At 47.4% G+C, this 27268-nt stretch overlaps 1 protein-coding gene and 1 long non-coding RNA gene across 2 annotated transcripts; one reads left to right on the top strand and one right to left on the bottom strand.

The window, feature by feature from the left end:
- Positions 1-12501: 12501 nt before the first annotated feature.
- LOC144137949 (complement inhibitor CirpT4-like) lies at positions 12502-16920 on the bottom strand. The gene is made up of 3 exons (XM_077669985.1): positions 16655-16920; positions 13038-13149; positions 12502-12749 (listed from the first exon to the last, which is right to left on the bottom strand). The coding sequence occupies exons 1-3, from the start codon at positions 16794-16796 to the stop codon at positions 12653-12655; spliced, it is 351 nt and encodes a 116-aa protein (XP_077526111.1). The 5' UTR covers positions 16797-16920; the 3' UTR covers positions 12502-12652.
- Positions 16921-22812: 5892 nt separating this feature from the next.
- Positions 22813-25275, top strand: LOC144139101 (uncharacterized). The gene is made up of 3 exons (XR_013316047.1): positions 22813-22926; positions 23546-23630; positions 24002-25275. It is a non-coding gene; the product is annotated as an uncharacterized LOC144139101 (long non-coding RNA).
- Positions 25276-27268: the final 1993 nt, after the last annotated feature.

The following is a 27268-nucleotide window of genomic DNA, read 5'->3' as shown; positions in this document are numbered from 1 at the left end:
ATTCGTACACGAAAAATGGCATCAAGGGCTTAATGCCTTAAGTTACAATGCTATTAATCCGCTGCTACACGCAAAAATCTAATGTCGTTCGCTGTAATATCATTTTTGGTTTAAGGAGTTCCGCACAACTCATTCACCTTCACGAACGCCTTAAATCTGCTTTCTCTCGAACTCGATGAGCACCAAATGGCCAACGAAACTCTCAGCACCAGAGTGCTGACACGGAAAACGAGCTGAACTTCGAGATAAGACAATCTTTTGTGCACTCTTGGTGGCGAAGTTTCGAAGAAGGCGAAGTTCACTAAAACAGCGGCAAAAGCAAAGCACTGTGTCACCCACCATGCTAAATTTTTCGGATTTGGCTACTGCTGGCTGGCGACGACCGCTGCTGAAGCCACTTTTAGAAACAGGTTCCACCATTTTTAAGAAAACGTTATTTCTCATGACGTTTTCTTTCACGAAAAACATTTTTAACCCTTGTAAGGCGTTTTTCTCTACGTTAAAGACTTGTAACACATGAATGATTTTTTTTTTCTTTTTGGTCATAGTCACCATCATCTCTAACACATTTAATGCCTCTGCGTTTTCACCTGTAGCACGGGTGCCCAATTAATGTCATTCGGTATCTTAAGGAATTTAGACACTTAATGCTATTTTAAATGCGGAGCATTTCTTAGGCTCGCGATGTCACTCGTCGATGTTGTCGGCGCCGTCCACACGCTCACTGCGCATGCGCGTCGCGTCGAGGCGCAGGTGCGCGTCTCTCCCCCGTACCCTCCTCGCTCTCAACAACAGGTGCGGCGGTGCGGGAGGAGCGCGTGTACCCCGTGCGCTCCGTCGCTCTTAACAACAGCTGCGGTGGTGCGGGGGGAGCGCGTCTGTGCGCGCATGCGTCGTAGCTACCCGTGCGCTGCGTCGCGCTCAACAGTAACGGCGGCAGGGCGTGTACACGTGATAACGGCGTGGTGGGTGCGTGGAAAGTTCGCGCGCTTGTGTACGGAAGTGTGCGCATGCGCGTCTCTCCCCCGTACTCTTCTCCCTCGAACGCGTTCGGAATTCAGTCAAGGGCGTCTTTGCTTGGCTTTCGCTTGACTTGACGCTTTGCTTGACGGCACCAAGCAATAAAGACTTTAACTTTACACTCCTTGCCTTCGCTTCTCCTTCATTCAATAAATAAGAATAATAAAGACGAAATAACAATTAAGCATTCCCAAACCATACCCAGTTACGCAACATTCACGCGATACCCCCACCACTCTGCGACGCATTTACTCGAGTTCCCCCCGTGGGAAGATGTGGGCGGGTTTTTTTCGTGTACGTGTGGCACGGGTATTACAGGGTCAAAAGAGTCGTTCAGTGAACCTGACTTGTATTTCGCCTTCATTGACCTAGACGTGAGACACCCGGCGTGTGTGATAAAGAGGGTGATCAAAATTAAGTCGACAGGTTTCTTTTGAAATTAGGAGCTCAGATTTACGTGAAGACCACCCCTACATTGGGGCTATGCGCCAAGGGGGACACATAATCAAAGGGTAATTATTGATGTCGGTGGATTAATTAACTAAAATTTAATAACTAACTTTTTATTGGCTGCAGTAAGCTGGCATGTTCGTATTGAAAAGTTGCACGCAATCGTGTTTCTACGCAGTTTCATTTGGTACAATCCTTCTAGCGCATCCGTACTCTGAGATCTCGAACTGCGAAGTTTCATCGCCGTTCGCATGAATACGCATGCTACACAGCGAAGGCCGACGCGAAGCTCCTCCCTTTTGTTCTGTGTTCCAAGTACTGCAGATTGCGATAACGCCAGCCAAGACTTAAAGGGTGCCAGTTATCACTTTTGCCTATGCCTCCACCTCGTGGTCCCCCTGAACAGCGTACACAGCAGGTACGTCAGAAAAAGGGCGGAGCCTTGCGCTGGACTTCGCTGTCTAGCATGCGTAATCATGCGAACGGCAATTAAATTTCGCAGTTCGATATCTCGAAGTACGGATGCGCTAGACGACTTCTGCGAACCGAAACTGCGCAGAAACACGATTGCGTCAAGCGTTTCGATACAAACATGCCTGCTTACTGCAGCAACTAAAAAGTTAAATATTCAATTTTAGAAAAATAAGGCCAGCGACATCAATAATTACCACCTTATTCCGTGTCCCCCTGGGCGCGTAGCCTCAATGTATAGAGGTGGTCTTCGCATAAATCTAAACGCCAAATTTAAAAAAAAAACTGTCGACTTCATTTTGCTCGCCCTGTAGATGCGTGCGTGCTTGCATGCGTGCGTGCGTGTGCACGTGCGTGTGCGTGCTCAAGTTCTGAGAAATTTCTCAAAAGGGTATTTTAGCAGGAATTCTTTTTGTTTCATCCTGAACGCCTCGAGGACAACTCTTAATTCAGATCGCCATCAACTTCCTTTTCTATAGTGCAACCGGTAGGGGATCGCATTGAAATTCTGAACTATTCTGTACTATGCAGCTGACGCAGCCCTCTTAGTTTCTATAGTGGCACCACAGCTTATAAGTCGAGGTAGAGACGACAATGAATAGCTTGACGACGCAGAGCTTTCAGGAGGCCAATTACTACACCGATACCTTTCGATATCGGTAAAAAGAGTTGCGCCTCACAAAGCAATAGCACAGGTGTGCGTAAAGCGGATCTTTTCCACACACACTTTGCGAGTCTTTTCCAGGGCCGAAACGGAGTGAGTGGAACAGAGCCTCAATTTCTAAAGGCTTTTCAACCAATGCGAAAGCCCTCCTTCACTTCCGTCACGAAACGCGCAGATGATCCACCAACAGGTGAGATTTAAGACGGTGCTGTTGCCGAAACTGTCACAGACTGGAAATCCTGGTGAGTAGCTATCTGCACGCTTCTATAACAGCGATTAAAAATTAGTCGTGTAAAGTAGCGGTTATTAAAGGGACCCTGCAACACTTTTTTCAACATTTTTTGAAATCTTAAGTGCTTGCAGAACGTAGTCACCTAACAAACCCACTACTTAGATTAGGGGTTCGCGAAGTACCTCAGCCAAAAATTACTGCTCTATGCCCATCAGATAACTTGGAAACTCGCTCAAAATATTTTTTTTTTCTTTTGCGGTCTTGGCGTTCTTCGACGGCTCGAGTTACGTCACTAAGGCCATGAAGCGGATGTTGGCCGATGTTCCTTCAGTTGCAGCAATTAACGCTTTTCGATAGCAACTTTTAAAAAGCCACAAAAAGAAATGGAAGGCATATCTGGTGCGACGAGCAAATCACGCAGTGCCGCTCCGTGCTGGCGATAACAATAGCTTTCGCAGTGTTTCCAGACGCGAAGGAAAAAGTGAAAGCGCTTACCAAAGTGTTGCAGGGTCCCTTTAAGTTTATGGGAGACATTTTGGGTTCAGAAAAGCTACCTCGTGAAAACCTTCTATGCAGATTATAATAATATGTTGACATATTAGATCAAACGAACAACCCAGGGAACTAATAAACTGACAAACACGACCCCTGACTTCAAACTAATGTTTACTGACACTTGAGACCAGATAATTGGCATGTTCATGGGGCACCTTACCATTGTCCCTGAAGAAGAAAGTGAATGACAGCTGCATCTTACCGGTACTCACCTACGGGGCAGAAACTTGGGGGCTCACTGAGAGGGTTCAACTTAAGTTGAGGACGACTCAGCGCGCAATGGAACGGAAGATGATAGGTGTCACCGGTAAGATGCAAGAAGAGAGCGGAGTGGGTCAGGGAGCAAACGCGTATTAAGGACACATTAGTGCAAATTATTAAGAAGAGGAAGTGTACGTGGGCAGGGCATGTAATGAGCAGGCAAGATAACCGTTGGTCATTAAGGGTAACAGAGTATATCTCTAGAGAAGGCAAGCGTGGCAGGGGGTGGCAGATAGTTAGATGGGCAGATGAGGTCAAGAAGTTTGCGGGGATAAATTGGTCGCAGTTACAGGATCGGGATGATTGAAGATTAATGGAAGAGGCCTCTTTTCCCTGCAGTGGGCGTAAATAGGCTGGTGATGATGATGATGAGACCAGATAGTTAATGGCGAGCCGTTGAAAATTTGAGGTGGAAAAGCCTACCGTCAATATCCTTAAAATTAGCGATAATTTCATTGAAGCGCTTACTAGTGCTGCAACGCGAGAAAGTGATGCTGTCTTCTCTTCAAGGGAAGTGTTTCCGACCGTCGAACCATTAGCATTCCGATCATCGCAGCGAACGATGGCATGGTTAAAGCACCACTGGTCTTCGAACGTGACTTGTACCAGCTGTCCGCAACGCATTAGGATGACAGATTTGGAGCTAAAGATCCGGTCGTGTAACTGTAATTCCCGGCATGGGTTCCATATATGAACCAGAACTGTATTCTGGCGTTCGGGCTGGTATAGGAATATGTTGGTCACAAGTAAAGGCTTATTGCGGGGGCGACCTTATGCCCACTGGCACCACACTGCCGTGTTTCTTCCTCGGTGAAATCGAGGCTTCGACGGACGCCCGTCTGGTCTGGAATGGCCTTAAAAAACATAATAAAGAACAAAAGGACGTAGAATGGGGCTAGTTGGTAATGCTTCATACTGAATTGCGCTAAGTGTACCGACGAATAGGACGCTAACAGGGCTGGGACCAGGTGCAAACTTGCAACTGTTCAGTTAAAAAGACGACAGAAACGGGGGACACCTAAATATACACACAAGAGCGACACTCGTTGCAGGCTTGCGCAGTAAAACCCATAAAACCTAAAACCAAAACATTAAGGTGCAGAAACAGATCTGCTTAGACGACCGCGAAACACAAGAACACTGGCAGGAAAATGTGGGAGTGTCTGATTGCAACACCTTTCTGCTTGCAACATCTTTCTTATCATGGTGGCTCACTCTGAATGAATTTTCGTTCCTCACCAGTAAGCAGAACTGACGCAGTGCTAACGCACTCTTCCTCTTCTGTGATTATGTGATATGCTTCAATGATCTCGCGTGTTATCCTGTCTTAAGCGTCTCCCAGAATGTGCGTGTCCTGAAACTGCGGTGTGAACTCGCACGGCTTGCAAGTTTTGCGATGGAGTGACAGATTTCTCGCTGCCTGTGCTTGCTGACTTGCATATCAGTGTTCTCTAAGGCGTTCATTGACGCACCTTCCGCTTTGTCCGATATAAGCTTTCTCACACGCCAGCGGTATTTTGTATACTACATGCTTCTGACAATCAGTAAATTTTAGATGCGAAGCATCTCATGCTCGGGGCTGTGTCCCTCCCTCCCTTGCTGTCGTTGTCCGCCGTCCGCACTCTACTGCGCATGCGCGTCTCTTCAGCCCCGTCAACATCTGGGCTGACGTCAGCACAGTCCACTATAAAAAGAAATAGTTAGGCGGCGCCCGGTTTCGATCACACGACTCTCTGGCCGCAACGGGAGGTACGTGGCGCTCTTCCCACTGCGCTACATACCGCGACGGGATCATATGCTACGAACGCGCCTTACGTCCTTCACTCATTCGAACTACGTCAAGAAGCTACTGATACATACAACGAAGGCACGCAAAGCTGAACATCAACGGAAACGACGAACTGAAAACTAATGGGAATTTCAGTCGACCCCATGGCTGCTTCGCATACTACTCAAAGTTCCCCTACGGGAAGGTGGTGTAATTTTGCCTGTGTTTCACGCCACATTCTTCTTTGCCTTCCTGTCTCCCGTTCACTTTCCCGCACATGCCTTTTAGCTTTGATGGTGCAGAGAAAACCACTCTGACATCTTCAGTTTTTGGTTTTATGTTTTATCGGTTTTACTGCGCAAGAGCAGAGTGTCGCTCTCGTGTGTATATTTAGTCCCCCGTTTCTGTCGTCTTTTAACTAAACAGTTCCAAGTGTGCGCCTCGTCCCAGTCCTGTTAGCGTCCTATTCGTCTAAATACTTAGCGCAATTCATTATGAATAATAAAAAACACGCTTTGGCCCCCCGAACTGAAGAAAGCGTCATGAACCGTCATGAACGGAGGTGTGAACAAGGCTCCCGTTCAGGGGGCCGAAGCGTCATTTTTTTTTTTATTTTCTCCTGTGATCGGCGTCTTCATTATTATGTATTTTTCTTCCTCTGTCTTGAGAGGTTCCCCAGCATGCTTCGTTGCCGCGTGTACGGGTTCACTGTACGAGAGGACGGGTTTACTTTAACGTGCAGTAACCAATACCACCAGGACAATTACCTAATATAAAACAAGCAACCTATCACGTCAAGCAGCTAGACAATATAAATCGCGGTCAAACCCTGCAAGTCCAGGTCGTAAACGATGTATGCTTAAATGAGTTAAGCATCCCTGCTAGTTATGGATCAACACAAATTATGAGGTCTTTTTTATTTGTCATTTTGGACCGCTCGGAACTTCTCCAAAGCAGCTCCGTATTTTATTTTGCGCATAAAATTTCTATTGGGAAATCAGTTCTGGACCCCCCAGCAACTGTTCAGAGCTGCTCAAATAAAAGATACTGATTCAGAAGTTTTTTTGTTTGTTTGTTTGTTTCTTTTCTCTTTTTCGAAGTGATCCAAGCCCAGAAACCGAAACTAAATCATATGCAGTAAAATCTAGATAAATGGAAATCGCTCAAATGGAATTGCCGCTTAAACAGAACTGTAGCTTGAAGGTTGGTTGGTTTTGTAAACAGATAAAGCAAAAAAACTGTCGGTAACCGGAACTAAAATTTCCGCCTCACCGCGTAAACGGAACTGAAAATTGAACCTGTCAAACCCATGGCCAATAGCATCAGCTTTTTCTGGTTCCCGTTGTTTACTTTTTGTTTTCTTTTTTCAGCCTTGTTGGCCTCGTAAGCCTCGTCTCGTTAGTAGTCAGCCGTGTTAGCGCCACGCATGCAACATCAGAGTTCCTGTTCAAGTCGTTCAGTCTCGATTCAAGTCGCCGAGGTTACAGAACTTAGCTAATGCCGCCTCGTTTGTGCCATCGTAGTGCTTGCTAATCATGCTTCATTACCGCGTTCCCGTTTTCTGAATTATGTGGCTTGTAAGCACTCGCTAGGTCGAGGCCTGAAGCATGTACACCATGCGCTCACGTTAGAAAAGAAAGGGCATCATTCTTGACTTCGAAAGCGGCTCTTTGATGCATTTTAATGCACTTTTAGGACACAGTGACTAATTGTTGCCAAATAATATTCATGAATGTTGTGCCTAAACCTCTTGTAGTTTTCTCGCTTTCTGAAAAACTATCAGCTACGTTCACCTTCCATTGCTTAGAGTCGCATGAAATGCCTTTAAGAGTGTGTACGCACATAAATTTTCACTTCTGCCCTTTTCACTTTTGCACCCGCCGCGGTGGCTCAGAGGCTAAGGCGTTGTGCTGCTGAGCACGAGGACGCGGGTCCGATTCCCGGCCACGGCGGCTGCTTTTCTGGTGGAGGCGAAAAGCAAAAACGCCCGTGTGTACGAGATTTCGGCGCACGTTATAAAGATCCCCAGGTGGTCAAAATTAATCCGGAGCCCTCCACCACGGCGCACCTCATCGCCTGCGTTGCGTCGGCGCGCAATCAATCAATCAATGAATCTCTCAGTAAACGGAACTCGTGCTAGATGGAACTAATTTTCTCGGTCCCTTGAAGTTCCGTTTATCGAGAGACTACTGTAAAACTGTAGTGACAAGAAAAACTCGGCAACTTTCTCCTAGAAGACAGGTGCAACAAAATAGGCGAGATAACGCCCGGCGAAATGAGCCAGAACCTGTTGTGCAAGGGATCAAAATGAGCAAAACCCATTTTCCCGATGGAAGCGTGCTTTTGGTTTGGCGCCTTGTAACCAACATGGCAGCTTCCTTGCGAGTCTCTGCATGACAGGTGGGACTTTCAGGCGAGATTAATTAATTTTTTAAGATATTACTAAATTCATAATTAAAATTATTGCTTTTAATTATTAATTCATTTTTAATTGCTCGTGGCCGGGAACTCCCCTTATTTGACATGTAAAACATATCACGAAGTAGCTTTGACAGTGTTGCGTTAAGGTCCCCTAACAAATTTCTGCTGTTTTATAAAATTTCATTTGGGAGGGTTTGACTAGCGTCAGTAAATAAAGGGTTTTACAGTATCGGCACTCTTTTCTCTCATTGTTATGCGCCGCCAGGATTTTCATTGGTCGGTCGGCAACACGTGATGTTTGTTTACGTATGGGCGCAGCCATTTTGTTTCAGGGCGCCTTTCCTTTCTCTCTCTCTGCTGCGCGGACGTTAGGCCGGCCGGTCGAACTCTTCCCGTCACAACCGGCGGCGGTTTCTGTAGTAGTAGTAGTAGTAAACTCTATTTGCAACAAAGGTAGAAGGGGAGGGGTGGAGTTGAGGGTGGAATCCTATTTCCCGGACTCCGGTGGCGAAAGCCCCTGGCTTGGCTCTTTCCAGCAGTTCTCGCTGACTGGAGAGGTCCGAGCTGGACAATGCCGCTTCCCAAGACTCTTTTCGTTGGGAGAGATGGCAACACTGCACGCCAGAAACAAAATGGCCCCCAGACGCTTCCGAGTGCACGAAGTGGGGTACTCTTCAGTGTAACTCATTTAGTGACGCTATGTTTCACTCATTTTGAAAGAAAATGCCTCAATTCCCCACCTAGGTTTTGCTGCGGTAACTAAATCTTGTCTTCAACCCTTGCACGCCTTGCTCCGTCAGGTCGAAAACCCGAAGTAATCATGGTGAAGCAGAGTGCGGCCTTCCGGTGCTGCGGCCGAAACGCTGTGGTTGTCGCTGCTCTCTCGATGGTTGTGATCTTCTCGCTACTGGTGTCTTCGGCGGACGCGAAGTGCACCGTTGAGTCCTGTCAAGAGACCTGTGCTCCAGGCCCTGGGTTAACCCTGTGTGACGGAGAAAAGTGCTACTGCCACGTGAAACCTCTCGGGGTGAGTGTGCCTTCGTTTTGGTGCGCTGCACTTTGGCGCCGTTGTTTGACATCGGTGGAGACGACCGGCCTCACGCAGCGGCTGTAGCCCGGGGTGCAGTGATTGACTGCTGTGCCCGGACTGACAGCTTTCTAGGACTGACAGCTCTCTCTCTCTCTCTCTCTCTCTCTCTCTCTCTCTCTCTCTCTCTCTCTCTCTCTCTCTCTCTCTCTCTCTCTCTCTCTCTCTCTACTTTATCCTATCACTCCCACTCTACTTCCCTTCCCCTGCGGTGGGTTGTATGCAGGTGAGCTCCCTGCCGAGCTCAAAATATCTCCAGTGCATTTCCTTTCCTTTTCCTGTCCCGCAAACCACCACAACCACCACTGCAGTCCGCGCTGCGCATGAATGTCTCATTAAGGAGTGTAGTAATTGTCAGCCTTTTCTAATAATTATTTGATCGCGATGACAAAGAGCAAGAATTGTGGAAGAGCGGTAAATTTGAACTGCGCTGCTACCTGTTTATACAGACCATTGTACACACGCTTGACGGCAAGACTTTATTGTGCGCGCTCCCAGAAAGTCGGCAAATTATGACCAGAACTATTATTACGATGTAATTGTAACTTCTTTTTCCTTTAAGGTTCGTTATTTTTTGCTTTGCGGACGGGCATTCATGCTTCTCCGTCACGTTTTTATCGTAATTATTCACATTTATACGTGCAAACGTTTTAGCCTTTTCGAGGCAGACATTTTTGGCCATTCCCCCACGTGGGCACGTGTCGTTACAGCAACTCAGTTTTAGAACATCATTGTCACAATCTTGCAGTTCTACAATCAGCCACGATATGGCACGCCATGAATCCTGGCGTGACTTTGGTGGTGGTGGTGGACAGAACATCTTTATTGACCGGTAGAGAAAATGCAGCCAGGTCGGGGGTGGAAACAGACTATACACGTTGCCACTTTCTCCGCCCAGTACAAGACTTTGTCTTGGGTGTAGGCGTTGTGAGAGAGAGATAACCTTTATTTATTTACTTATTTACAGGATACTGCCAGCTTCACTTACGAAGCCCTAGGCAGGAGCGGACAAGCATAGTCTATACAAAAATGTGGAGTACGAGTAGTTCTAGACAACTATGCAAGGTAACGCGCGTATAACAAGCGAACGAACAAATCTGCTCACACGGGAGAATAATAAAAAAAAAACCTATATAACCGCTGCTTCTTGTCGTACCTAGTCACCCCTGATGAAGGAGCCGAGTTGGCTCCGAAACGTTGGGACCGCTTTGAATAAACGCCCTTGGTTGGTGTATTTGCCTCTTAAGTTTTAACCCGAAACAGACAGAGTTCTGTCGAAGATGTTCACATTCAAGCAATAAAGAATGTAGGAACGGGGAACCTCAAAGGTGACTGCTTGTTCACTCTGCGCAACATCCAATGAACATGCAGAGCACGCTGTAAAGCAACAAGTGGAAGAAGCAAAGCGAAATTATTTAGAATAAACTGGAAACCACTGGACAAGGAAAGCACTCAAGCAGGCGCAACCAAACGCGACACAGATACAGGGGGAGTGTCGGACTGTTTGTGTTTCATGATTGCGGAAATAAATGATTGCACACGATCGCGCTCTACAATTTCAGCCGGCAGTGTATTCCATTCGCGGATGGTACGTGGGTAGAATGAATGTTTAAAAGCCTCAGTTCGACACGAGTATTCCCCTATCTTTTAGAGAAGGTTCCACACGAGTATTCCCTTATCCTCGACACGAGTATTGCCTTATCTTTTTAGAGAAGGTGCCCCTTGCGACGCATGGCAGCTTCCCACGGCTCAAGCGTATAGTTATTTGGAGGAATTTAAGGGGGGGGGGGGGAGGGGGGGCGGCGTCTGGGGCATCCCCGCATTGTGTGGTTCCGGTTAGCGTGAGTATCGGCACTCTTTTCTCTCGTTGTTATGTGCCGCCAGGATTTTCATTGGTCGGTCGGCACCACGTGATGTTTGTTTACATATGGGCGCAGCAATTTTGTTTCTGGACGCCTCTCCTCTCTCTCTATCTGCTGCGCGGACGCTAGAGCGGCCGGTCACACTCTGCCCGTCACAACCGGCGGTGGTTTCGTTGGGAGAGATGGCAACACTGCAAGTCAGAAACAAAATGGCCCCCAGACGCTTCCAGATGAACGAAGTCGCGGTACTCTTACGCGTAGCTTATTTAGGGATGCTGTTCACGTCAACTCTGTCAGGGCAGAAGAGACGGGAGGGAGTGTAGACGGCAGGGTGGGCGAAGTGCCTGAAGACAGGGGTGTGAAATGTGCGAGCTGACGCAACAAGACCTCTGGATGTCGCGATCTAGAGCGATGGGCAGGGGGTTGAAGAGTCGTTCGAGACGGTAGTGTGACGTAACGTCACGAAAGGTGACGAGGCGGTCGCGAGAGCTGGGAGGTGAATCCGGCGATTGTGTCTGCCGAGTGGCCAACTGGTGTCGGCTGCCTCATTTACGGGGAGACCAGCATGTGCGGGTGTCCAGATAATAGTCATGGCATCCGTTGGGGGTCGGGGGGAAAGGAGAGAATGGCAAGGGCAGTAGGTGAGATCCTTGATGTTTGAATCACTCACAATCGTGATAGTAGGTGAGTGGACCATGGCAAGCGCGATGGTGGCCTCCTCTGCCTCCTCGAGAGAGGTTTCTACCAACGCTTACGGCGCCAGAACACCCTGTACGACGCAGTCACATCGTTGGTTTAGAACCATAGTCTGATCACAGTCACTTCAAATGGAACACGATAGTCTGACTAGTAAATTGTTAAACTCGCGCGCTTGTCCGTTGGTTAAACCATCATTCATTGAATATTAATGGTGGTATTCCTCCCCTCTTCTTTTTCTTCCTTTTTTTGTGACTGGTAGAGTGGTGGTGGGTACTACCGATCGAACAACCGGATGCCCCCGTTGACACGGGGTGGTTGAAACGTGAGTATCCCTGCAAGAAATAGCAATCAACAGTTCATAAGGTCCTTTGAGAAAATGTACGTCTACAGACCTTTTTCCTTCTTTAAGCCTTGATATATAACATTTTGGAATGTTATGGACTGTGCTGCGCATATGCGCAGGGTTATCATCCTGTCGACTGCGCCAGGTAAATCGGGGCTAGTGGAGCCAAATGGTGAAATGGCGACTCCTAGCATCACTAAATAAAGGATTTTAGAGTATCGGCACTCTTTTCTTTCATTGTTATGTGCTGCCAGGATTTTCATTGGTCGCTCGCCACCACGTGATATTTGCTTACATATGGGCACAGCCATTTTGTTTCTGGGCGCCTCGCCCTCTCTCTCTCTCTCTCTCTCTCTCTCTGTTGCGCGAACGCTAGAGCGGCTGGTCACACTCTGCCCGTCACAACCGGCGGCGGTTTCAGTCAGTCAGTCAGTCAGTCAGTAAATTTTATTGATGGGAAAGGGGAGGAGGGAAGGGGAAGGTGGGGCTAGAGAAGTGAGTGGAGCCCTCTTTCCAGGGTTTCGTTGGGAGAGATGGCAACACTGCAAGCCTCAAACAAAATGGCCCCCAGACGCTTACGGGTGCACGAAGTGGCGGTACTCTTAAGAGTAGCTTACATAGTGACGCTAGCGGCTCCCAAGACGAATAAGTTGAAAGGGTTTATAGAGTTTGTGGAAGACAGAAAATTTATTCAATACAAGGCGGTTTAAAAGGAAAAGCCACAACCCTTGCGTGTGCTTCCGTTTTTTTATTATTATTATTACAGCCCAACTTCGCTCTTTGAAGACGGAGTCGTCATGTCGGCTCGCCTGGATGTCTTCAAATTCCTTCGCAGACAAGAACGGGGCAGCAACTCGGGAAGGGTTCAAGCGTCGACTCGAGATCGCAGTGGCTTGGCACTTTGAAATCTCCGCATCTGTATAGAGGCACCAGAAATAAACGGGTTATTGAATGATTGCTTTCTTTATTCGATTTATTGGCATTTTTCCCTATTCGCCCTAAGAATTTATTCGTTTGAATCTTGTCACGACGCCACATGTTCATTAAGTGCATTGCAAAGCGTCTGAGCGTACGAGTACACTGTTTGCTGATGTCCTAGTTGGTACGTGTTACTCTGGAGAAAACAGCGCGTATACGGTAATATGACCTATAGAAGCCACTAGATAAGTTTTATTATTTAGTGACACTAATATGACCCACAAACCTCTGGACGGTGACTGTGTAGTTCTCGGCGTCGCAAGTCCACGCCTCGCAAGGCTCCTTCATCAGGTTCAGAGTGGTCGGCTCCATGGCCAATCCACCGTATATGCATTTACCTGCGAATTCGACGTGGAGTGAGTCAAAATTATTGTGACGCGGCGGCAGGACGTAATTCAGACGAACGATGCGATGGGGTGAAGCGATCTATTTGCATTACAGTAGAATCTCGATAAACGGAAATCGCTTAAACGGAACTGCCGCTTAAACGAACAGCAGCCTGTAAGTTGGTTGGTTTTCTTTTCAGATAACGTAAAAAAAAACTCTCGGTAATCGGAACTAAAATTTCCGCGTCACCGTGTAAACGGAACCAGAAATGGAACTTCTTGCGAAAATCATTGGCATGAGAATCAGCTGTTTGCGGTTCCGGCTGTTTACTTTTTGTTTTCTTTTTTTTTCCTCCAGGTTTTTTTTTTTAACCTTGTTAGTCTCGGAAGTATCGTCTCCTTAGCGTCATCGCAGTTCTTGTTCCAGTCGTTCGGTGTCGATTCAAGATGCCGAAGTTACAGGGCTCAGCTCCTGCAACATCGTTCGTAACATCGTGGTGCTATTCGCGCTTCTTTACCGCGTTGCCGTCTTCTAAATTCGGTGGCTCGTAAGCACTCGCAAAGTTGAGGTCTCTAGCCTCCGTGAAGATGCAGTTGCAAGGGCTCAAAAAAAAAAAATTGCTGCATTTTGTAGTCCCCAGCGACTCATAGTTGCCAAATCAACTTTGTGAATGCTGTGCCTAAAGATCTCGTAGTTTTCTTGCTTTCTGAATCACTATCAGCTACGTTCTCCTTCTAGTGCTTAGAGTTCCATTAAATGGTATTAAAAGTGAGTACGCACATAAATTTGCACTTTCACACATGTCTCAGTAAACGGAACTCTTGTTAAACAACTATTTTTTTCGGTCCCTTGAAGTTCCGTTTATCGAGAGTCTACTGTATTTACAAATATAGCGGCCATAACAGAACTCGCCTAGGATGTTGTTGTTGTTATTCCTAATAATTATTGGCGCATACCCAATCAGGGGATCGGCCAAACATCAGTCGTTAAAACGAAAGAGATTACTGCCTAGGTGCATTACTCAAGGAAAATTAGAAAAATTTGGAAGCTTTTTTGTCTTCTTGCGTTTGAGGAATGGAGTTTGAAAATTAGTCAATATTAAAAATAAAACAAAAAGGGGAAATAAATAAATAAATAAATGAAACTTTATTGACACAAGGATGGCGAATAAATAGATAAATAAATAAATAAGAAGAAGAAGGAGGAGGAGGAGGAGGAGGAGGAGGAGGAGGAGGGGGGGGGGAGAAGGAGAAGGAGGGAGGAGAAGAAGAATGAGGAGGAGGGAGAAGAAAATAAGAAAAATATTCAGAAATGAAGACTTTTGGTGTGCGGCAGGGACTTCATCATCGTCGTCATCGTTCGTGGTCCAAGGCGCTGCGCAGCATTGTCCACCTGAGTCCCGTAACAATGTGGTTCGATTTTTGGCAGCTGTATTTATGGCGCAGACGGAAAACTAAACGCCCCTGGGTTGAGACTTCGGCGAACGTCAGTGTTCCGTTGTGGCCTAAACTAATCCCTACAGGCCACAATTAAACACGGTGCGCCTCTCGTTGTCGAAGCGTAGGCGCACAAAAACCTCACTGTTGAACTTGAGAATAAAAAGGGCTTCTTTAGGGTGCAAAAAACTATGAGCAGAAGGGCTGACTCCACTATTAGCCCTGCTTCCTATAGGGGGCGCAGATGATATACGGTTAGGTATGTCAGTCAGGCCACCACCGTTTCGCTGTTTCACGTTAGTCTTCAATGAAAGCCCCGCAAATGTACAGTAGCAAAAGTCTGCCGAAATGGAGGCAACCGTGGTAAGCGTCAGCAAGCCCAACATGAAGGGGTTTCAAGCAACCTGGCATATATACGTTCGAGCATTCAGCGAGCGGCTGACAAAACGAGGCGTCAAAGTAGCACTCTTACTTTCCTGTACTTTGCGATTTTCTTTGCCACGATAGAACTATAACTATAGCAAGGCACAATTTAAAGTGCCACGTTGGGCGCAATTCCCAGCTTTGTTCATTGCATGTTCGTTTCAAAATGCCAATTCGCGTGAGCCCCTATTGGGCTGGAAGCAAACTACTCGGATGTAAAGCTGCATGGGGAAGGCGGGGCGCCGGTTTCTGTGCCTCTCATTGGTCAGCGGCTTTGCAAGTGCTGCAACTACGTCATGACTGAAGTGTACGCGGAATGGACATTTTTAAGTGCGAATGCACTTCTTAAGCGACCCTGAACCTGCGTCCACCGGCGATGTCCGCGCACGTGGAGATGGGCGCGCGCAGCCTGGCCGCTGACATGGCACATACCCACGTGGGGGATTGGCCAGGAATCTCCTCGTCTTCCTTGGCAACGGGGGGAGATGGGTGCGCGCTGCCTGGCCGCTGACATGGCACATACCCACGTGGGGGATTGGCCAAGAATCGGACGTGAGAAGGGCTAATGCACCTGCTTAAAGGAGTACTGACACGAAATTTCAAAGCTGAGATCCGCTCTAGCAATCAAGTACAACGACAACACAAACAGGTGTCTGTGAATAAATGCATCTTTCTTTCTTTGTAGTTGTGTGTGTGTGTGTGTGTGTGATCTCTCTTTCGCGAACATTACCGAACCGCGCAAATTCAACTCGTGCATTCGCACTTTCACATTCTTCCCCTCGGGGAAATGCGGGAAATTTTTGAACGGACGCAACTCAAAATCCCGCCGGCCCTTTGTAGGCGGTGCAGACACCAGGACCGAAGAGTTGTGAAGAGTTGGGGTTCAATGAGGTACACTACTGGTGGTGGTTGTGGTTTGCGACGGGAAAAGGAAAGGAAATTCACTGGGGATATTTTGAGCTCGGCAGGGAGCTCACCTGCATACAACCCAGTGCAGCGATGCTTTGGCAAAAACTGTCATCATTCAAGTTAATGTGAGCCGGTGCGTCAACGCAGAGTAGAGGCAAACAGATGCTCCTACCCCGATTTTCCAACACTATTGTGCTGCGTAATGGCGCTTTCAACGGCTTGGTACGTTGGAGCCCTGCGCTGAGCGCACCAATGCAACACGATAGAGCTGACAGGGGATAATAATTAACGACTTGTAAGAAGAAATCAAGATGACACAACTGTCTGGTTGAACTCAGTATGCTTTTTCGACGATACTACGAGGAATTCACAGTTGTTGCTACTTCAGCTTGAATCTGTGTGTATCAAATTGTGAATTCTAATTGTAAATTAGATGTCTTTGTAATTAGCATCCCCCCCTTAACCCATCCAGAAGAAGGGTATGTGGTTGGCGTAACGCTGTAAACAGTGGCTGATGCTTCCGTCAAGTTGCTGCCAAGTGGTCAGCGAGACAGCGTTCCGACGATATAAGACGTACCACACATTCTCCTACTTTTCCACGCAGTTTGCAGTGAAGCAACTGAAATCGCGGAGGTCAATTAAGAATTGGCGCACGATAGAAACAGAATGCGTCCATGTGAACATGACCCGAACGTATATATAGCAATTTGTTGACGTAATTAAGCCCCACAGAAGGCTCTTAGCTTACCATTAATGACGCCTACGTCTTTGACTTCAATAGTTGGCATCATCCCTGGGGCGGTGACGTTCTCAGAAGGAGTCGGCGTCTGGGCGTCCAGCGTGTGAGAGCCCAGGAAGACGAGGGCCAAGACGAGCGCCAGGTAGACCATGCTGAAGATAGATGCGCAGGTTCCGAAGACTTTTGGTTTTCTTTTAGACAAAGTTGGCGGCGGTTACGATCACACACGAGTCTTGCGGGTCTTGCGGGTCTTGCGGGTCTTGCAATGAGTGTGAGCGACGGCGAAAAGTTGACGACTTCTCAAACTTCTCATTATTGGCAGGAAGTTGACAAAGTCCTCTGGCGGCAATCTACGAGGCCGTCATGTTTCTCATCCGGTTCCCCTCCTACAAGCGGCCTTAAAAATACGTCCAGGGTTATCAAACGGCACGGAAAGAAAGGAAGACATATCTTCTGACTTTCTCCGTCTCTCTTTCTCTCCATCTCAGTGTTTCCACGTACGTGTTTGCGCGGGCGTGTGTAAGCTTTCTTCAAGAGACTGTCGGGCATGCGGAGTATGGCCGCAAAGGAGAAGTCATACTTGTCGTTATTTATTTACTTACATTCGTTATTACTTACATGTTGTTATTTATTTATTATTTATCGTATATGCTGTAAAGAACGGAGGTAGCCTGAAAGCTGTGAAGAGGCGTCTTGGCGTGGAGAAAAATCAGATGTATGCACTTAAAGATAAGCAAGGCAATGTCATCACAAATAGGGATAAAATAGTCACAGTGGCCGAGGAGTTCTACAGGGATCTGTACAGTAGCCGGGACATCCAGGATAATGCCGAACGAGACAGTAGCTCAGAGGAGATAGACATCCCAACAGTAACGACCGAAGAAGTAAGGAAGGCTTTGAAAGAAATGAAAGGGGGCAAAGCACCTGGTGAGGACCAGATAACAGCAGACGTCTTGAAGGATGGCGGAGAAATTGTACTTGAAAAACTGGCAAACCTGTATACGCAATGACTAATGACCGCAATGGTACCGGAATCTTGGAAGAACGCGAACATCATCCTAATCCATAAGAAAGGCGACATGAAGCACTTGAAAAATTACAGGCCGATCAGCTTACTGTCAGTCGTCTACAAGGTACTTACCAAGGTAATCGCTAACAGAATTTCTGTAACCTTAGATTTCAGTCAACCTAAAGAACAAGCCGGGTTCCGTAAAGGTTATTCAACAATGGACCATACTCACACAATCAATCAGGTGATAGAGAAGTGCGCTGAGTATACTGAACCCCTATATATAGCCTTCATAGATTATGAGAAAGCATTTGACTCGGTCGAAACCCTAGCAGTCATTCAGGCATTACGGAACCAGGGAGTAGATGAGCATTATGTAAGAATACTAGAGGATATCTACAATGGGTCCACAGCTACCATCATCCTCCATAGGGAGAGCAGTAAAATACCTATAAGGAAGGGCGTCAGACAAGGAGACACAATCTCTCCAATGTTATTCACAGCATGCTTACAAGAAGTATTCAGAACGTTGGATTGGGAACAGGTGGGAGTAAGGGTTAATGGAGAATACCTCAGTAACCTCAGATTTGCTGATGACGTTGCCTTGCTAAGTAACTCGGGGGACGAATTGCAAAGCATGCTTTCCGCACTGGGCGAACAGAGTAGAACCGTGGGCCTGAAAATTAATATGCAGAAAACTAAAGTAATGATCAATAACCTCGGGACAGCACAGCAGTTTGAGATAGGTGGCGAGGCAGTGGAAGTGGTAAGCGAATATATCTACTTAGGCCAAGTTGTGACCCCAGATCCCAACCATGAGGCAGAGATAATTAGAAGGATCAGAATGGGGTGGGGTGCATACGGCAGACATTCTCAGATAATGAATAGCAGCCTACCATTGTCCCTAAAGGAGAAAGTTCTTACCGGTACTCACCCATGGGGTAGAAACTTGGAAGCTCACTAAGCAGGTTCAACTTAAATTGAGAACGACTCTGCGGGCAATGGAGCGGAAAATGATAGGTGTAACATTAAGGGACAATAAGAGAGCGGAGTGGGTCAGGAAACAAACGCGTGTTAAGGTCATATTAGTAGAAATTAAGAAGATGCTGTACTTCAATTGCGCAAAAAACTAACGAAGACAGGAGAGAGATGACACGAGACAGAGCGCACTTTCAAAAAAAAATTATTAAGAAGAAATCACAGATTTATACTGCCCACTCTCTCTCATACACACGCACCCAAAAAAAAAACAATGAACAAACACCTCCTCCCCTCTGTGCATTATCACACTCTTAGGGCACGTGCCGCTGCTATTGCGGTTTCACGATAAATCGTTGTCTTCTGTCTTCTTTTTTCCTTTAGCGACGGCCAGCAGCCCTTGTAGACCGCTGACGTCTGCAGCCATCCGGACGAGCCGGATTTCAACGTCACGGTTTGAGCTAACCACGGCGTTCTCGCAATGCTCCTTGGTTATTTTTATTAAACAGTGTCCTTTCTTCTCGTATAGTCTTTTTAAGTGGGCACGACCAAACCATATGCTCGAAATCCAGTTTTGCCCGTATAGAATCTCGGGTAACAGCGGCTTCAAGCCACGAGGTCGGGGAAGGGGATGGTTTGGAGCAGGTGCCATAAAATCAGCTGCCACTTGGGAGCCTCCACAAGTTCTAATCATCGATCCCACCCCAATGGGAGAGTCTGTCCTTCGCCCAGCCCGACCGGTGTAACAAGTACGCGTCCACGATGATGAGGTCGACGTCGATTCAGTTGATTAGACCCCCAACCGCGTTGTGCACGTACTCAGTTCTGCTACCGCTCGCAACCGAGTGGAGTCGTACGCATAAATTGCAATTTAAGCCGTCTAGGCCGAGCATGTCACTGTTGATAAAGAAAGGCGAAAGTTCCGAGCCTTGCGGTGTGCCGCTGCTACCCAGCTCCAACGTCTACGACTCGACTATCCCGCCCAAGGAGCTAGGTTGACCCCGAAAAACAAGGTTGCCGACCAGTCCGATAAAAAGTATTTTACGTAATCCTAGGTCCTGCAACTTACGCCTGATTTTCCTAGGTTTTCTAGCACCATTTTGTGCCTCATGTTGTGGAACGCTTTGGTCCAGCGGGGAGCAGCCCTCTCGCCGTTTATCATTGATGTGTCAGCCCCAGTCCCAGGTGACAGCTTGGGTCTCAAGGCAATCTTTCAATGGGGAAAAAGCCCCTCGTCGTGCATTTACCTGTTTAATATATCAAGAACCACGCGTTCCAGCAACTCGCCCGCGCACAAGGTGAGAGAAATAGGCCTAAAATTTCTGAGTTGCAATTTCTTGCCCTGTTTAGGAATTATCACGAATTTCAGGGTCGCCCTCTGGATGAGTATTTTGCCCCCTCCTCAACACGCGTTTGTGGAACGGGTCGGTCAGGGCTACGATCGAATCATCGTCTAGATTTCGAAGCGTTTTGTTGGCTACCCGGACCGCCCCCTGGGTGCACAGGCAGTGTACGGCTGCCCGCACTTCTGCGCGATGAGGAGGAGGAGGAGGAAAAACTTTATTGTGAGCCTGGTGATGTGGGAGTGGCTCCTCAGTCCAGGAGACCATGGGACGACCTTGCTGCCTCAGCCCTGGACACCAGGAGTTGCTGTGCATCCAAGCCGGCGCTGGTCGTCAGGTTCTCCCACAACTCAGGAAGGGGAAGGGAAGTGGGTAAAGGAGGGAGGGCTGGGTTGTGTGCGCACCCCAAGATCATGTGTATGATGCTACATGGGTTAGGGCAAAATTTACATGTGGCAGAGTATTGGGTGGGGTACATCCGATGTAGCCAAGTTGGGTGAGGAGGTGTTTGTTTGAAGCCTCCGGAGTATTACTTCTTCTGTTTTAGTAAGATGCGGGTGAGGTGGGGGAAAATGTTGTCTTGATGTGCGGTAATGTTGGGTGCTGTCTTGAAATGTGAGCAGGGGAACGAGACTTGCCTCAGAGGCCTGGGAGGAGAGTTCGCAGGCTTGTCTATGGGCAAAATTATTGCCCGTTAGTGAGGAGTGTCCCGGGGTCCATGTCGATCTTCCTGTTGGGGGCGTGTTGAGCCAGGAGGTTCCACGTAGTTGAGGCCACGTAACCTGATAAAAAGCTGCGACAGACGGCTTGACAGTCTGTAATTAGAATCGTTGCGGGTGTTTGAGTGATGGCGAGGCCCAGGTAGCACAGAATGTCTAGAAAACGTCGTATTCATGGATTAAACGTCAGAAAGGGATTTTAGACAGGAGAAGACGGCTTCTAGAAGTCAATAATTACAAGGATAAGATCCCTCCGAAAACTGCGTCTTTAAAACGTATTTTTTCAACTGCTTTAAGCAGTTGTTCCTCTGGCTTTCTTGTAGCCGTCCGTAAAATCCCATGCCAATACTTTTGTCGAGGGTATAGTGCCTTAACGCGCCATTTTTCATAGCCTCGTGTGACTGAGAAGGCGGTGGGAGAGAATTCACGTAAAAGCTTTGCTCTCCGCCTCTGCCTCCTCCGCCGTCCGCATGCGTATGGAGCATGGAGGAAAAAAAAGCTTAGGAGAGGCCCTCAGCTATCCCCGTGCATTGGCAAAAGTGTGGAGGAAGTCACGTGCTTTCGGCGGCCATTGAAAGTCGCGTTAGCAACGGCGTCCTAGCAACGTCCCGCCCGCCGTCCGCCAGTCATGGAGGAAAGGCAGCGCCTGCCTTGTCGTCCGATTGCGAAGATTGCCGCTTCGCTTTGCTGCGCTGTGGTCTTGCGGAACTCGAAAAGGATGCAGCGAGTTACGACAGCTGCGCCGATGTGAATATGTCATTTAATTTCTACTTGGAAGTGCACCTTGTACCGCGTCAAGCTTTTGCTCCGGTCGCGATCACGACGCGCCTATTGAAGTGCAGATATCGTGAACGCGCCGTCCCGTCGTACGCGCAGACACCCGTCAGGTAGATTTTCGGGAAGTGATACATGGTGTGCAGTACGTAGGCGACTTGCAACCGAACGATTCGCAACTCAATTTTTTGGTTATCGCCGCTGCATGTAGTTTGCTAGGCCGGCAATGCGCGGCAGTGCCTTTGCAATTGTTACAAGGTAGATTCCCAGTTGATATAATTCCATCTCCCTATTACCTTAGCAGGTGTCCGTCTGTTGACTGGAAGAGTGCTGGATCTGGATCTTTTTGTGGTCTCGCTCTGGATTTCGCTTTTCAACGCTTCAGACTGCGAGGTTGGTGTATGAACGTTTTCAACTGATATCACCTTGAATTTATTGACACTGAGACAAGTTGAAACTTGGCGAAAAAAGTTTATTGACGCCACCCACCCTCTCCTTTTTTTTGCTCAATAAAACGTTTTGCCGCCTCCTCCTCCTCATCCTCCTCCTTCGCAAAAAAATTCTATCGAAGGCACGCGAACAACGGTAAAAATATTCCACAATTTTTTAGCTTGAAATCTGCATGAAGTGCTGCTTACCTATCTATATAGAACGGCCGTTTAATTGACAAGTCATCTCTGGGATTGCCAGTGAAACTGCAACGCAAACTTGGGCACTTTCCAGTCCGGTAGCCGCACAGCGTTCGCCCACTGTTTGCGGCGTTCTCCATCGCTTGGGAACCTATAAACGGCGGCGATTTGCAAACAAAGGATGAATGCAGACCAATGTACAGGAATACTAGTCAGCGGAATGATGCACTAACCGGTGAAAAGTGACGCCCAATTCCTTGGGTACCGATCGCGACTTGCAGCCTGGCACCGAGCATTGCGGCATTGTTAGAGCGAGCCACTTCGCAAACCTGCTGCGGCCACACTGAAGACGTGTAACAGTGTAACCGCGCGTTTAGGTTCACGGTCACGCGCTGCAAAACGGCCTTCTACCTGCCTATCAGCTGATTTCCTCCGGCTCGGCGCTGGCAGATGCAGACGACAAGGGAGGCGATACAGGACGGAGGAGGCGGAGAGGGTGCACCGAGAGAGAGAGGCAAAAAGAGTCCGCCAATGGCATGGAGGGCCAATAGTCCGCCATTCGACTTACAGAAATGGCGTTTCCGGCTGCGCTGGGTGTGACGTCAGGGCCTCTCCTGAGCTTTTCTTTCCTCCATGGTATGGAGGCTATCATGGAGGAAGAGGCTATGGTCTGGGCGCGCTCTGGTTAGAGAGTAATCAGTTTTGGCGCCAAAGGCCAGAGTTGGCGGCAGCGCCAGCGCTGTACTGCCAGTTCTGCGACGCCGACGCTGTGGTGGAGCCTCTTTGTGCATCGCTTTCATAGTACGCGCAGAGAACCGGGAGGATTTTTGTAAGTATTTGCAGTTTGTGCCGGGTCCGTACTTCAGTATCTGTTCCGCCCGATGTGACCGCCGTGCTATGAACCGTAAATGTTTCTGATATATTTGTGATAGCGATTGCGAAGGAGAGCTTTATTTTATTTCCATCCACAAGCGCCGTTACGTTGTTTTGACGTGTGCAGTTTCGCGCTGTTGTGAAGTATTGAAATTGAAATGCCGTGGCTAGTTATAAGCAGGAAGCGTTTGGGTAAGCAACTGCATGCACCTCGAATATACTGTTCGCATTGTAACATTTGTTAAGTGTTTTGGTTTACTTGAGCGACAACTTGTGCTCTATCTTGGAATCATTGGTCGGGGTTCGTTTCACTCCTTATGAGAGAATTATGTCGTACCACGTGACGTAGTGCCTGCACGGCAAGGCGTCGTGGGCATCGTGGGTGAACGCACGCGGCCTTTAGCGCCCCGTAGCGCTTCAGGTGTCCGTGTTTTGATGCCGATAAAGCTCAGCAAACCGTCTACAACGTGCGTGTCTCTCTGCTCCAAGCGGAACTGCGCTTTTATTTGCGCCTGTTTATTCTTTTTTTTTTGCAACAATTCAAATCCATGCATTGCCGGGTGTTGCGTACGCAGGTTCCAACCACGACCTGCTTTGTCTCAGAACTGAAAACCCGACGTCGACATGGGGACATGCCGTCCCAGCCCGATGATTGACGTGGTAAGCGTTGTAATTACGTCAAAACCCGGTTCGCGACAAGGCTCGATCGTTGGGCAGCATTAAATTAAAATAGTGCGAACATTTCTTGGGATTGTTATTCTCGAATATTTTAAGCGATTTATAAAATATATCAGCTCGAAACATTATTTCTTCCATGCATGCGAGCGTTGAATTTTTCATTTTCGTTCTGTCTATTTACAGCTGCTAAAAAGCTTTCATCATTGTTCTCATGTGTGCGCTTTTGACTTCTTTAATTTCACAACTGGAGGTTACTTCCTGCTCAAATTTCAATAAACGCCAGTTTACTTAAATGTGCAAAGCTTTAAGTCTTCCGTGTTGGAAGTGCACTAATGCAACGTGCCTGTTTGCAGCTTTTACAGTTCTGCGGTTCCTGAAGACTGATGAAGTGGAGGCGGTACATTCTTCATGGGTATGGGGCAAGATTTGCTTTTGGCCGGTCGCCTATAGTACAACACGGCTAAAAAAAGCAATTACTCAACTTGACCGACTGGACCCTTCATTCAAAAAGCACGACGTACGGGTATTTGGCACAGCAAGTAAGTGAATTGTACCAACCTCGTTGACAGTGTAACGTTAAATGACGGGGCAGGGAAAACTGACTACACTGCTGTTTGCTCTAACGCAAGTGGGCAGTCTTTTTTCCTGCCCTTATTATTCGGGGTAACCCAAGGTGGTAGCCAGTGCACATGAATGAAGCTCATTTGTTTAGCTGCAGTGGCTGTCATCCGTATTCGACTTGTCCAGTTACTCATTTACCTTTTCATTGCGTGCGCTTTTCGGCACTGTTTCAGTTTGTGTTATCCAGACCAGTAAATGTTCGTTTTATGCTGTGTTAGCAAGTGCTATTTGCAGTAGTCATTTTTTAGAAGGGGGTTTAACCAGTGCTTATAGTGCTTATTCCAAGGAGAAAAAGGCTACACATGGCTTTTTATTTGTTTAAAAGTTTTTAACGTTGCTGGCGCCAGGTGAGCATTGGAATTCTGCCTATTTTCTTGTACACGATCTTTACAATGTGATCTTTTAAATAAACTCAGTTTAATTGTTTCACTTTCCTAAGTGATTGTCATTTTTTGCAGAACCAGTTGTCCTTGCATTTTATTGTTTAAGCGTGAAAAGCAAATGTATAAAGTTGTGAACTTGATGGTAAAATTTTTTGGGATTGACCGTTTTTTGTCAGTGCTTTATTTGTGTTGCATTCTTGCTTTCAAATAACCATACGCAAATGTACAAAGTTGTGGACGTTATAGTGCAAGTTTCTTGCATGTACCCTTTTTTGTACAATGTTTTATTTGTGCTGAATTCTTGCCTCCAAATATTCATAAGAAAATGCGCAGAGTTGTGGACCTGATTGTACAAGTTGATTCTTTTCGTTTTGTTTTCAATGTTTTGTGTGCGCTCCATTCTTGCTTTAAAAATAAGAAAGTGTGGAAATTTGTGGACATGCTGGTACAAGTTTCTTGAATTGATCTTTTTTGTTCAATGTTTTATTTGCACTGAATTCTCCCGTTAAAATAACCAATGTGGTGTTTTTGTATAATGATGCTTCTGGCACGTGCAAGGAAGATTTTTCCACTGAATTGTGTGTTTTGAATGGTAATGGTATTTTTGTGCTGAGTACTTTCCCCCGTTGCTTGGTCTCAAATAAAATGTTTTCTAAAACCAAAAGGCCTTTTTATTGCGAATGCGTGCAGCAAAATGGCCGCATTCACGCCTAGACCCACTCCGGGGGAGGGGGGGTAGTAAGGGAGCGGGTTTATGCAGCCGTATTTTATCCGCATAAAATGCGGCTCTAAATATCCCAAGAAACGGATTCTTACCGTCTTTCCAAAGCCCTTTTCTAGACCGTAATTTTTAAGACGTCTTTAAACCATCTAAAATGCCGATTGCAAAGCCACATTGACGGACTTGTACAGCTCTTCCAAAATCCCACTTTTAGACCGATTTCCAAACACGTTTTAAAGCGGGTAAATAAGTTGTCTAGAAATAGTAATACCCGCTGGACATTAGACGTGATTTAAGACCTCTCTAAAACGCCGCGAAAGCGTTATCGGATTGTCTGGGATGTTTAAAAGCCGTTTCTTTCGTCCTCAAAAACCCTGATAGTAGACGTCCTTAAGCTCTTTTGTGCTACCTGGGGGGCCACAGCGAATTCTTCCGCGGCCCAGATAGATGGGGTCTTGATTGAGGCGCAGGTGATGATCTTGTCCCTATAGTGGTTGCTATGGCTAAGTGATGGGACGGATTGGAGTAAGGGCTGGCATCTGTGTACAAAACATTAGGATTGCTTCCGTAGATTTGTTCTTGGGCTTGGCTACGGGCGTGTCGACGACCGGAGTGCAAAGTGGGATGCATACTGTGAATAAGTAGTCAAGCGTTCTGCACGAAGCCCCGATGTATCTGTACATCTTTAATTTCGAAGTCGTCGGCCGATGCCGAGTAGTTGTGTACGATTTCGCTTCACTTTTGCCTTTTGGTGGTTACTCCTGTTACCCGAATCGACTAAGAATACTGAGGAAGCTCCAGGTTTTCGCGAGGCCCGGGTCCATGCCGTCGCACGTGCTGTGCCAATTTTAGTAAATGAGCTGCTTCGCGTCGTTTACCGATTCGATTTGCCGAGTTGGTTTACCGATGCGCGCTGTGACCGTCTACGCGTAGATCACGATTTAGTTTGATTAGTCTCTGCAAGCCCCGCTTCGCTTTCCACATTTGTATAGGAGTTTGGCACCGGTATTGTTTGAGTTCGGGTTCTTCGGGTATTATTTTGGTCGCTTAATTGCTTTACGCACGTGTGTGACAGCCCGACCCACGACTCCATCGATGTCGCTATATCGTCTGTTTTGTCTTCGCCTTCATGCCATTCGTGTTCGACCGCTCTGATCTTCCCGAATTTGTACCATTCCGTTGACCTTGATCGGGTTTGTCCCCGTATCGGCTTGGCCGCGCCTGGCGTGAGCTAAGTGGCAACTATGAAGTGCTCCAAGAAAAACGGCGCATACGACGGCACTAGGCAAGAGAACACAATTCACATGTGGAACTCCTGTTCCACACTGAAGTCTGTGAATTGTTTTGTCGCCTATTCCTGTTGTCTGCGATGTTTTGCAGCGCAAGCTATGTACCGGCCGAGGTTGAGCAGTTTCGCGTGGACCTCGAATTGGGCCGTGCTAAGGTGGCTAGAATTCTAGCCACCTTAGCCGTGGTACTTCTAGCCACTGTAGCCGTGCTGCGCAAGCGCGAGAAGCATTGGATTGGATTGGCTTGGATTAAATTGGATTGAAACAAAAACTCAATCCAATTGGAGTACGGGTGTATAGTGCCTAGAGTATATTCTAGGCACTATAACGGGTGTGTAGAGAATTGGGTCTGCACATTCGCCGGTCTGCGCATTCCAGAGTAGTGACGTCATAGCCGTGGCAGACGCACTGGCGCCGGCGCGTGCCCAGCTGTGCGCCTACGTTGCGCAGTAGCTAAGTCTGACGGTGCGCCAGAACCGCTTGATAGCCGTTTAATTCGCGTGGCTCCTGGAGAGCCGTGCTGCGCATGCGCGAGGAGCAGTGACTGGACTAGAAATCGTTTAAGCAGCAGTAAGCATGATAATCAGCTAATCCTAGACAACCAGG

This window comes from Haemaphysalis longicornis, unplaced genomic scaffold, assembly GCF_048455015.1.
Source record: "Haemaphysalis longicornis isolate Haplotype H1 unplaced genomic scaffold, Haemaphysalis longicornis Haplotype H1 scaffold_5, whole genome shotgun sequence".
NCBI lineage: Eukaryota > Metazoa > Arthropoda > Arachnida > Ixodida > Ixodidae > Haemaphysalis > Haemaphysalis longicornis.
This window is presented reverse-complemented; position numbering and strand designations above follow the sequence as displayed.

What these genes read in the sequence shown, in the direction of transcription:
- LOC144137949 (XM_077669985.1), bottom strand. Translation starts at nt 16,796, where the DNA reads ATGGTCTACCTGGCGCTCGTCTTGGCCCTCGTCTTCCTGGGCTCTCAC. An exon ending in AGACGTAGGCGTCATTAATG is followed by an intron (nt 13,150 to 16,654) that starts GTAAGCTAAGAG and finishes TCGAATTCGCAG; the next exon opens with GTAAATGCATATACGGTGGA. An exon ending in TACACAGTCACCGTCCAGAG is followed by an intron (nt 12,750 to 13,037) that starts GTTTGTGGGTCA and finishes GCCTCTATACAG; the next exon opens with ATGCGGAGATTTCAAAGTGC.